This window comes from Abrus precatorius, unplaced genomic scaffold, assembly GCF_003935025.1.
Source record: "Abrus precatorius isolate BTA unplaced genomic scaffold, Abrus_2018 Scaffold3, whole genome shotgun sequence".
Classification (NCBI taxonomy): domain Eukaryota; kingdom Viridiplantae; phylum Streptophyta; class Magnoliopsida; order Fabales; family Fabaceae; genus Abrus; species Abrus precatorius.
In genome coordinates, this window is record NW_020874373.1 from 571,907 (window position 1) to 583,161 (window position 11,255).

General features: G+C 34.9%; 1 protein-coding gene across 8 annotated transcripts; it reads left to right on the forward strand.

The window, feature by feature from the left end:
- Positions 1-669: 669 nt before the first annotated feature.
- Positions 670-10,162, forward strand: LOC113861226 (pre-mRNA-processing factor 39). 8 transcript variants are annotated; one of them, XM_027493911.1, is made up of 16 exons: positions 676-806; positions 1,136-1,619; positions 2,293-2,399; positions 3,473-3,702; positions 3,812-3,940; positions 4,078-4,154; positions 4,310-4,477; positions 4,611-4,974; positions 5,457-5,600; positions 6,113-6,265; positions 6,358-6,474; positions 6,856-6,936; positions 7,064-7,219; positions 8,193-8,489; positions 9,493-9,606; positions 9,856-10,159. In XM_027493911.1, exons 7-16 carry the CDS (start codon positions 4,392-4,394, stop codon positions 9,928-9,930), a joined length of 1,587 nt encoding a protein of 528 aa, XP_027349712.1. In that variant the 5' UTR covers positions 676-806; positions 1,136-1,619; positions 2,293-2,399; positions 3,473-3,702; positions 3,812-3,940; positions 4,078-4,154; positions 4,310-4,391; the 3' UTR covers positions 9,931-10,159. The 8 variants fall into 8 exon arrangements, with proteins under 8 accessions (XP_027349710.1, XP_027349707.1, XP_027349705.1 ...); XM_027493904.1 differs by lacking the exons at positions 3,812-3,940; positions 4,078-4,154 and adding an exon at positions 5,258-5,290 and having other exon boundaries at positions 675-806; positions 9,856-10,161; XM_027493909.1 differs by having other exon boundaries at positions 670-806; positions 2,290-2,399; positions 3,473-4,154.
- Positions 10,163-11,255: the final 1,093 nt, after the last annotated feature.

Genomic DNA, 11,255 nt, shown 5'->3' on the forward strand with positions numbered 1-11,255 from the left:
ATAATGTTTTTTATTTTTTCAATTATTTTTCAAAATTAACTTAAACAAAATATACTATTGATAATAAAGTATCTATCCATATCATTAATGGACAAGAATTACTCCCTTTTATCTTATTTGTAAGATACTTCTTGTAAAGTTTTAATAATCTTTATTATAAAATGTTTTATAATTTTCTGATGAATCATTGGCTGTTATTATTTTATTTTTAATAAATAAAAATTATAAAAATATTTTACTAAAAATAATCCTATCTGAATCAGGTAGAATTATGGGCAGGGATAATTTTTTTAATATATATTAACGGTAAATTAAGACAAAATTTATGAACAATTATTCTTATGTGTTGTTATGTTAATATTATTTATTAATAAAATTGAAATATACAATAATATTAATTAAAATGTATGTGCTGTATGAAAGCACAAATGCCACGAATCCAGGAGCCACTTGTCAGGGCCACAACTAGGCTAATAAACAAAAAGCCCATTGCAAATGAAGGCATGGTTGTTGCTCAATCTACACTGCACAATCCCAAGCCTAATCAACGGTTCAGATCGCAGCATTATCCACCACGGACGGCGTCAGATCTAACAGGAGCATCATGTGCCATGGAGCCGCCAGCTCCTACTACTCCGCTATATAAAAGCAGCACCTCACATTTTTGGTGCCCTATTTCTCAAATTCCAATTCTCGATTTACCACCAAAAACAGCCACCGGAAGCAACTGGAGTTCCAATTTTCGTCTTCGTAACAAATAAAAGTTCTCTCTCTTCTCTGCCGGGAAGCCGTTGCTCTCCTTTGAGGTACTTCGAGTGTTCCCTCCACTTTCGATTAGGGTTTAGGGTATGAAACCCTAGGGATTTTAGTAGATTAGAAAACATATTTGAATGTGTTGCTGTTACTATTTGCTTAATTCCAAATGCTGTATTCTGATGATGTCCGCATTAGATTCTCTGGTGTTGTCGATCTTGCATTTCGAATTGTCGTTACTACGATTTTATATTGTGATCATCGTGCTCTCCTAGGGCTTAGGAAATTAGGAATCTACTTTTTAATTCAGGTTTTGCGTTCAGCGTCCTCGGCACTTTGGTTATTCTTTTCTAATACATGTTTTCTGATTTTTCCGGTGAAGGTTAAGACCTTCTGTTCAAGCATGGGAGATAGCGAATCAGTAGTTACAGAAACATCTGCCGCCGAGGCTTATGCTTCGGCTGGTTATGCTGACAGTGCGTCGAATCCTGTTCCTGAGGCAGGTGCTGCCGTTGGTGAGTCTGCTGGAGAAGCTGCTCAGGCCCATCCAGCTTACAGTTATGGTTATTCTAATGTTGGTGATGGGAATGGGAATACTTATGCTGGGGATCCTAATTCTGTTCTACAACAAGCTCAATTCAATGCAAACGATGATTCCAAGCAAACTGCTGGAGTGACTGATGCTAGTGAGGCGTCCACTGGGCTCGGAAACATGGCAACAGAATCTAATATAGTTTCTGCTTACAATTCATCCCTAAATGGCGGTGTTGTCAGTGCAGCAGCAAATGTAGCAGGACTTGAAAACGGGAATGCGTTGGAGAGTGTTGATGGACAAGCTGATGAGAAACAGCTTACAGATGGTTATGGTATGATTTTGACCGTTACTTATATATGTTAGTAATAAAGTAATCCCTGCTTAACTGTTATATAAATTTTGTGCCAAAAAAATCAGTAGCAAATGTTAACATTAGGTGCAGAACTTAATCAAGTGTCAAGCCTAAGGTTTAAGTGGTTTATTAGCTAGCAAGTATTTAATTCAGGTCAGGCACACACACATTATCAGTGGAATAGTTTGTACCCAGCATATCAGGACTAGCAGAGTAGACATATAATGCTATTATGGTATTTCAGTTCACTTTAGTTTCAAGTGGCTTGATATTTAGCCAAGCATCAATTTATAATTTGACGTGGTTCTCAATCATTGATAAAATGAATAGCTGTATTTTGTGTATAAATGAGCTTGTGTATTTAAAAATTGATTTGATTTAAATGGTTGACTAATGCAGAAGAATTGTTATTTTGGTTTAGTAATTTTTAAATCATATGTTTTGAGCCACTTCTGCAACTATTTTTTCCTTCAGTTATTGTAATAAATAAAATTGATGCTGAAACTTTTCTGTTGAAGGATGCGTTTTATGTTACTAATCCAATGCTTTCTTTCAATATTTTTTTGGCAATGCTATTGCAATTTTTTACCAACATGTGCCTATCAAACCAAATTATGATTTTATCCTGTTCATTTGTTCTCACCATTAGCAGCTTCCTTGTCTGCTGAAGAAGATCGATTGTGGAATATTGTAAGAGCTAATTCTTTAGATTTCACTGCTTGGACTGCCTTGATTGAAGAGACAGAGAAGGTCGCAGAGGTATGTTATGCTGACTTGAATTCCATGTGGGATGCACTAGTATTCACATATTTCTTTTGACACTGACTAGGAGCTTAGTACATGTCTATTTCAATGGCCATTGAGTTATTTGATGCAATGTCTTTTTTGAGTATGCCATGTTTGTTGTATCCATCATTGTATATAGGGGGTGGGATTACTCTTCTTTTGTTGGGGTAGGGGTGTAAAGTTGGATGGGTGGATTGTTACTGGTATGTATCTTGTATCTCTGGTTATTATGTGATAAAAACTTTTTTGATTCTCTTAATTGTTAATGTTGACTTAAGCTCAAATGCATGTGAGGTTTCTCTTTCGAGAATTCTGAGATATTTTTGTTATTCCTGTTACTCATTTAACTATTAGTATGTGGCAGTATTATAAGGCGGACTTTAAATAAATGACTGATTCACATTGCTTTCAGATTTGTTAAATATATGATACAAACATACAGTATATGTACTATTATGATGGTATAAATTATGTGTGCTAAGACAATTAATAATATATATTTATAAATCTGTATCTCTTTTTCTTTTGTATTATTTATTAAATGTGTCAATATTGTATACAAAGTTTTGTGGTCGATTTCTTTGTTGTTTGATTTGCAATGGACAATCAAATAGCTGTGTTTTGTAATTTGTTAGATGCATTTTAGAAAGAATGTTCTTTAGCTGTACCTACCAAATAACATCCTTTTTTCCCTCCTTTTGTCTACGTCATTCTTTGGAAGCCTAAGGTCTCTTTGATTTCTAGAATTTTTTTTTTCACTTTTAATTACAACACTGTCACTTTATTTTCATTATGTTTTCTATGATCTGTACAGGAAACAGTTAAAACAGAAAAAAGTTGTTTTCAGTGTTTCTTGAACAAATATCGAAAACAGGAAACAGAATAGAAACAGTAAATGAAAATAGAAAATATTTTCTGAAACCAAATAGCTCCTCCTATTCTGGAAATGCATGTTCGGTTGATGGCGTAATTGTGTGTTTTATCAAGTTCGTATTTTGTGTTCTAATGCTTAAGAAACTTATTCATTAATGATTTCTCCATTGAAGGACAATATTTTGAAGATTCGAAGAGTTTATGATGCTTTTCTAGCAGAGTTTCCCTTGTGCTATGGTTATTGGAAGAAATATGCTGACCATGAGGCACGTCTTGGCTCTGTGGATAAAGTTGTTGAAGTGTACGAACGTGCTGTTCAAGGGATTACATACTCAGTGGACATGTGGTTGCATTATTGTATATTTGCTATCAGCACATATGGGGATCCAGATACAGTTCGTAGGTAATGGATGTTTATGGTTGCCATTGTTTTTTGCATTTGGGAGATTTTGATCTGATTTTCCATTCACTAGGCTCAGTTGTTTCTTGCCTGCTTTCTAACCTAATTTCAGAATCCGTGCAACAGTGGTATCTCCCTTATATGGCGGGAAAGCTTTGATGGGATTGCATATCAGAATGTTTTCCATTCTGATGTTTAAATCCTTGGTTTTGAGTCTACTAGTTATGGTAGTTTGAAACTTGTAGGGCCATTTTCCCCAACATACTTCTATTTATTTCAAAATCTATAGTTCAGTAGTTTTTTTCCCTTGTTGGAATGGTAGCTGTCTTTATCTTTGACACTCTTGAGGTGCATCAATTGCAAATTGCTGCTGGGAAGATCTCGTCTGGTTAAGGGCTAAGATGGCCTCTATGACTGCTCCATTTCTCGGACATAGTATGATTTATTGCAGGAAGGTAAATGCAGCGTTTGGATGTCTTATATGATGTTACGAGTGATTTGTTTGTTCTCCTTCAGCACTAGTGCTGCTGTCTCCCATATATGGATGTGCATCAGTAAATAGATGCTTCAGGTCACATGTTAACCAGAACTGTGTGTTCACATGTTTCAGGCTTTTTGAACGAGGATTAGCTTACGTTGGAACAGATTATTATTCTTTTCCCCTTTGGGATAAATACATTGAATATGAGTACATGCAGCAGGACTGGGCCCGTCTTGCCATGATTTACACCAGGATATTAGAAAATCCAAATCAGCAATTGGATCGGTATTTCAGCAGGTGATTACTTGTTTTAATGCTATTACCCTTCCCCAATAGTTTTAAAAAATAATTTCTTGATTTTTTATTTTGTACATCATCTCTCCTTTTTTTGGGGTTTAATATTACTTCCTTGGTGGTAATGGTGTTTCAGCTTTAAGGAGCTAGCTGGAAATCGACCTTTGTCAGAATTACGCACTGCTGATGAAGCTGCTGCCGCGGCAGGTGTAGTTTCCGAGGCTACTGGCCAAGCAGTTGAGGGAGAGGTTCGTCCTGATGGGGCGGAACATTCTCCTAAATCTGTAAGTGCTGGCTTAACAGAAGCAGACGAGTTGGAGAAGTATATCGCCATTAGAGAAGAGCTGTATAAGAAAGCTAAAGAGTTTGATTCTAAGATCATTGGTTTTGAAACAGCTATCAGGAGGCCCTATTTTCATGTTCGGCCCCTTAATGTTGGAGAGCTTGAGAATTGGCATAACTATCTGGACTTTATAGAACGGGAAGGTGACTTAAGCAAGGTAAATGAGCTGATTTCTGATAAGTGTGCAGTTTGTTCCTAGATTTTCTTGTTATAGATTGACTTACAGCACGTGATATCTGTTGTATCATATGTTTTATTGGCTAATCCGTTGGATGAAGCAACTTTTTAATGGGGAAATTGAACTGAGACTAAAGCATGGGCCTTCAATTTGGTTTCTTGAGGCTAAGTACTTCAAACCCTAATTTGTCAGTGGACATTCTAGGTTCATCATGTGTTTGTAAAAGTTTATTCTTTTTAAAATGCGAATGTTATGCATGCAGGTGTCTTCTAATCTTCCTAATCATCTCTCTCAGGCAAGGAGGGTCCCTCCTTTCATATTTGAGGGGCCTCTCTGTCCCGCTAAGGAGTATTTCTTGATGCTTTGTATTTTTCTTTTATGCTTTATATTATTGATTTTGCTTGTGTATTAGTCGCCAGTGACAAATTTTACAACATTGTTTTGTCTTGTGTATGATTTAGATTGTCAAGTTGTATGAGAGATGTGTAATTGCATGTGCCAATTACCCTGAGTACTGGATACGGTATGTTTTGTGTATGGAAGCCAGTGGAAGCATGGATCTTGCAAATAATGTCCTTGCTCGAGCAACCCAAGTCTTTGTTAAGGTAATTTTTTAATAAATGTCAGTTGTAGGGTTGGTAATTGGTTGCTACATTTTAAGTTATATGCATCCCTACACTTTTTAAGCTTTAATGAAAAGTAATATATCTAATATACTGCAGTAAATAACCGCCACTTGTTGATGCTGGTTTTTACATGAATAAATGGTTGACTCTGACTGGTGTAATAGTTCATGAAACTGGAACTTGGGTTGTGATATGCACTCAAACATGTGTGTCTCATTCAAGCAAAAGTAGTTAGTTATTGCTGATGCTTTAGAATAAGGGCGTTTAGTGATGATGTCTGTCTGTGTATTTATCTGTTTAGAATCTTGTTTCATCCTAAAGAAATATATGATGATTGCTGCCTGTTCCAAAAGGTGTTCCAATCATAAGCATAATTAGCATGTTGTCTGGTTATGTACACGACAAACATAATTCACACATATTGTGCCAGAGAGGAAATCCACTTAATTTTTCTGTAATATAGTCATTTTGTTTTGTTTGTTACTATGCAGAGACAACCGGAGATACATCTTTTTTGTGCTCGGTTCAAGGAGCAGGTTGGAGATATAGATGGTGCTAGAGCTGCATACCAACTTGTGCATTCTGAAATTTCTCCCGGTCTTCTTGAAGCAATAATCAAGCATGCTAATATGGAACACAGACTGGTACGCTGAATTACAAAAGTGTTTTTAGATTGTGAGTTAATTTTAATTTTAATTTGAATTGTTTAGAGCTTTTCCATTCATTGATGTTACAGGGAAAGTTGGAGGATGCTTTTTCTTTGTATGAACAGGCCATTGCTATTGAGAAAGGAAAAGAACATTCACAAACATTGCCAATGTTGTTTGCACAGTATTCTCGATTTGTATATTTGGTAACATATTTGCACACAAATACTCTTATTTCATTGTTCTTATGTTTGAAATGCATTTTTTATTTTTTTTCAATTCTAATTCTTCCCTTGGTTTTTTAGAAGGTTTACTACTGATAGTTCCATTAATTAAATTTAGCTTCTTTTGTAGCTAACCTGACTGCATTCCATTAAATGATAATGATCTTTATTCTTTGAGTGCATCTATTTTCCAATAAATAAAGCATCCGGATAATTCTATGAAAAGAATGACAATTTCTAATTTAGAAGTACTATTCTTTGTTTAACAATTTTTGTAGTTTTATGCCTCTGGTTGTGTAGATGAAATATGTGGAAATGATCTTGTCTTGTTCCTAAAATCCTTCTGTTTCACATTGTCATTAGGCTTCTGGGAATGCGGAGAAGGCAAGACAGATTCTGGTTGATGGGCTTGAGAATGTTGTGTTGTCAAAGCCACTACTTGAGGTTCTCTTCTCCTTTTTACTTTCCAGGCTCTAAATTCACTTTTATTATCCAGTTGGAGATTCTTATCTTTGTATTTCCAACTGTTCCTCAAATCTAAGGTGATTCTTTAATTCCATGTTACATGCAGGCTTTATTGCATTTTGAGGCCATTCAACCCTTGCCAAAAAGAGTTGATATTGACTTTCTGGAGTCATTGGTTGTTAAATTCATAATGCCTAACCCAGAGAGCTCTGGTGTAGCTAGTGCAACTGAGCGTGAGGATCTTTCTAGTATTTTTCTAGAGGTAAGTCCTTATAAGGAGAATGCTTTTTAAATGTTTGTTTGAGGAAGAAAGTTTTTGTGTGTGTGTGCACGTGTGAGTTTATTAGTAATAATTGTTTCTTGTAAACTCGGTGGTTTTGCTGGAATTTTGTTTTCATTGTGTGCTGGGTTGATTGATCCATGTACGGTAACCGACTCTGCTCAATGATACAAGGCCTTGTTGTTATTGAGTAATGCTAGGCCCTCATTTTGAAACTGGTTTGTTCTTTGGGCTCAATTATGTATCAGACCAACTGTTGCGTATAAGTACAAGTAACTAGTTACTTAAAACTTAATTCGAGGAGGAAGAGAGGGGATGGGCATGAAAGGGACATGTAAAAATGTTAGAGAAACAATAATACATCGAAAAATACATGTCAGACCAGATCTATTTCCGGTTTCCTATTCGAAACACGCAAATCACATCACTTCCCTTCCCAATAAACAAATATGTAACTTATTTTACTAACAATGTACCTATTCTTAACCTATGGGTTTGTGGTAAGTATGATTAAGTATAACTAACTAAATGATTAATCATAGGTAACTTAAAATGAAATAAGTTTTATATTTACTTAATTGAAGTGATGTTATGCAATAAGTGTAAAAGTGTATTGTTGATTGGATAAAAACATTGCTAACATGCACACGAGTGTGGAGGTGTATCAAGTAGGATCATCTGAGGAGCTAATCTTGATCATCAAATAAGTGTACCATAATGGCCAGTTGCTACATGATGCATGTTCATTGTATTGTCTGGTTTATAACTACCTTAATTTAATACATTTTCAACTGTATGGTACACTTATTTTATGATGTTTTGTTTTTATTTTCAAAGAAATTGTTATATCTTTGTGTTTCTGTTTCTTGAAAGGCCTGCCTGCTCCTTTTGTATTTTACCTTCCAAGTTATAGCTTAGGAGGGTATTAATTTATCATGAACTGTTTATTTTCCAGTTTTTAAATCTCTTTGGAGATGTTCAATCTATCAAGAGGGCCGAGGATAGGCATGCTAAATTGTTTTTGCCGCATAGAAGTATGTCGGAATTGAAAAAACGTCATGCTGAGGACTTCTTGGCTTCCGATAAAACGAAAGTGCCAAGAAATTACTCTGTTCAATCACCTGCCCAATCCCTGATGGGTGCATATCCAAATGCTCAGAACCAATGGACTAATTATGGAGTACAACCTCAAAGTTGGCCACCAGTCACACAAGCACAAGGACAACAATGGACTGCTGGCTACACCCAGCAGGTAGAATACTTTTTCCTCTTATTTGGCAGTATTTTGTGCGCATGGGGTTTTTCATGTGACCTAGGAGAGCTTCTTTTGGAAGCTAGTTGGTGTGTCAAACTGTAATGCTTTCCACTTCTGTTTGTTACACTTATTAATCAGAAAACTGCAATATTAATGGTTTCTGTTGTTAATACTTAGAAATGGATGTGGACATGTAAGGTGTGACACAAACCTGTCCATAAAACCAGTGTTGCAAAGCAGCATATTGGCATAGTTGAATTAGAGTTTCTGCTTTTAAATCATGTTGCAATTTAACTTAAACATGCCTTGCAGCTATATAAGACTGATTCATGCATCTTTATCTACATGAAAATCATGTCATGAATACACTTTATCTATTTTTTATGCTTGCAGTTTTCATGAACTGAAATTGTTAGGGTCTAAGAAGTAAAATCAATAAAAAGACTGAAGAATATTGACAATTGTTATTAACCCCTTTGAAAAGAATCAGGATTACTAGAATCCTCCAGAGCTATCCCTGCTCCTATACAGAGAACAATTCTCCCTAACTGTATTTTTACAGCAAAAAACCAAAAGTCCCCCTAGTTCAGAATCTAACTCTATTTAAAGGATCTATTAACCATATTAACAACTAACTGTTCTATTAACCATATTAACAAGTAACTAGCAGTTGGCTCCTTCCTTCCCTTCCTCCTAACATACACTCTCCACACTTTAAGTCTCTTATTAGTATCAATCATATGTTCTTCTTCCATGGTCCTAACAGAAATGATATATCAGTATTCTGAGGTAACATTTTGTTTTACTTGTGTGTTTGTGCATTTATTATATTATATAATGTATGCATTGATATAGGTGTTACTGCTAATTCATTATGTAATGGATCTTTAACTGAACCTATTTTGTTGTTTTGTGGTCTATGTTGTCATTTTATCTGCTTTTTAAAGCTGGTTTATCAGGTCATATTTGTTTTGAACTGATTCATTCTGATTTGAAGCAGGCTTCCTATGGGGCTTATGCTGGATATGGGGGCAACTACGCAAACCCTCAATTGCCTACATCAGTTCCGCAAAGTACTGCTTACGGAGCCTATCCTCCTACATATCCTGTACAGGTAAAGCAGTTTTATTGAGATATTTCCCCTGATATGCTGTGTTTAATGAGTACGGTTCTGTTGTGTTTCTGTCATTTTTGTTTTCCAAATGTCGTTTATGGGAGCGTTTATTGTAATTTTGTTGCATTGAAGAAGGGGAACTTGAAAAATAAGGGAAATATTTGAGTCGCCGAGGGGGAACAATGTAATTGTTTTATTATAGTCTCATTTCGAATTGTATTGAGTGTTAATCAGTTGTCTGAATTTCAGCCGGCACTTCCTCAACAAAATTATGCACAACCTGCTGCAGCTCCTCAGGCCTATTACGGGGGGAGTTATTACTGAGATGAATAGATGAGATGGCCACTTTTTGCTTCCTGTAATTTTCTCTCACTCGATATTTTAGGTAATTTGAATATTTTAGGGAATTTGGAGCACAGGTTTAGTGTAAGCTTAAGTTATACCACTGAAGAAAAAAATCATTTTGACTAATTCGTAATTGTATTTTAGTTATTTTGGTGCTTAATACAATTTATTTTTATTTGTCTTTTCAGCGGTTAATGCTTGTTATTTTTTATGCGGAGTTAAGTCAGTAACAGTTGGTTTCTTCCTTGACAAACGTTACATACGTTTTCGTTTATTTTAAATTTTACGGATGTTCAAAATATTTTCAATTAAAAAAAATGAAAATATCGATAAAAGAATATAAAATATTTTGGTGAATCACAGAACCTTATTTTTCCTTACCATTTAACAAAAACTCCACCCAAGATCAGTTTACTGAATTTCAGTGTTTACAAGCATGATATCCTGAGTTCGTCGCTTTCGTTAATTTTGGAAGCATTTTTTTACTAAGATGTATGTATAGGTGTATATATTAATATACTTTGTTGCAGACTTAGCTGTCAATATTACTTTTGCAAGTCAGAACTTCGAAAGGAGTCCGTATTTTTTTTTTATCTGTCAACTGATTTTGCTATGCATTATTCTTTACTAGTTATATAAATGACTAAATTATTGTGACGACGCAAAATCCAACGCTTAATATTTCATCTTGATGTAAGTAATTTTGTGCACATAAGCAAGAGGGAGAAGTACATTTATAATCTACAAAATTCCAAATTTGTATGAAAACTCTCCTGCAAATGTTTCAAGGTAGTTGTAAAACGGGTAAAGTCACACTTTAGTTAACAAGGAAGTGAAAGTGCGAAATTCTTGCTTAAATAAAGTAAACATTAGTATGGGAGCCAAATTTGGAACGATCAAATGAAGCAAAATTAGAACAATCAAGTATCTACGTAAAGATAAGTGTTGAATTCTACTCTGGGGATGATAAGAAAAACAAACTGAGACGAAAGGGAAAAGAAGGTAAAATAAGTACTCATAGTCAAAATATTTCCTGGGTGAATGCAGTCCTACTGGTATGGTCTTAAGATGACGAAGACAATTTCTTATTATTTCGACCTAATTTTAAATTAGTTTTGAAGGGTTGAAAATTTAAGAGTTAAACTTAATGTGTATGGTTGACCAACAAAATGCACTTATCGTGTTTTTAAAAACAAGATTTTATTATATCTCGAATTGTTCCAACTGAGCCCAGTGTCTCGTATTGTATTAAAGTTTATATATATTTTTCAATAATTGCATATTAATAATAAAGTTTATCTATT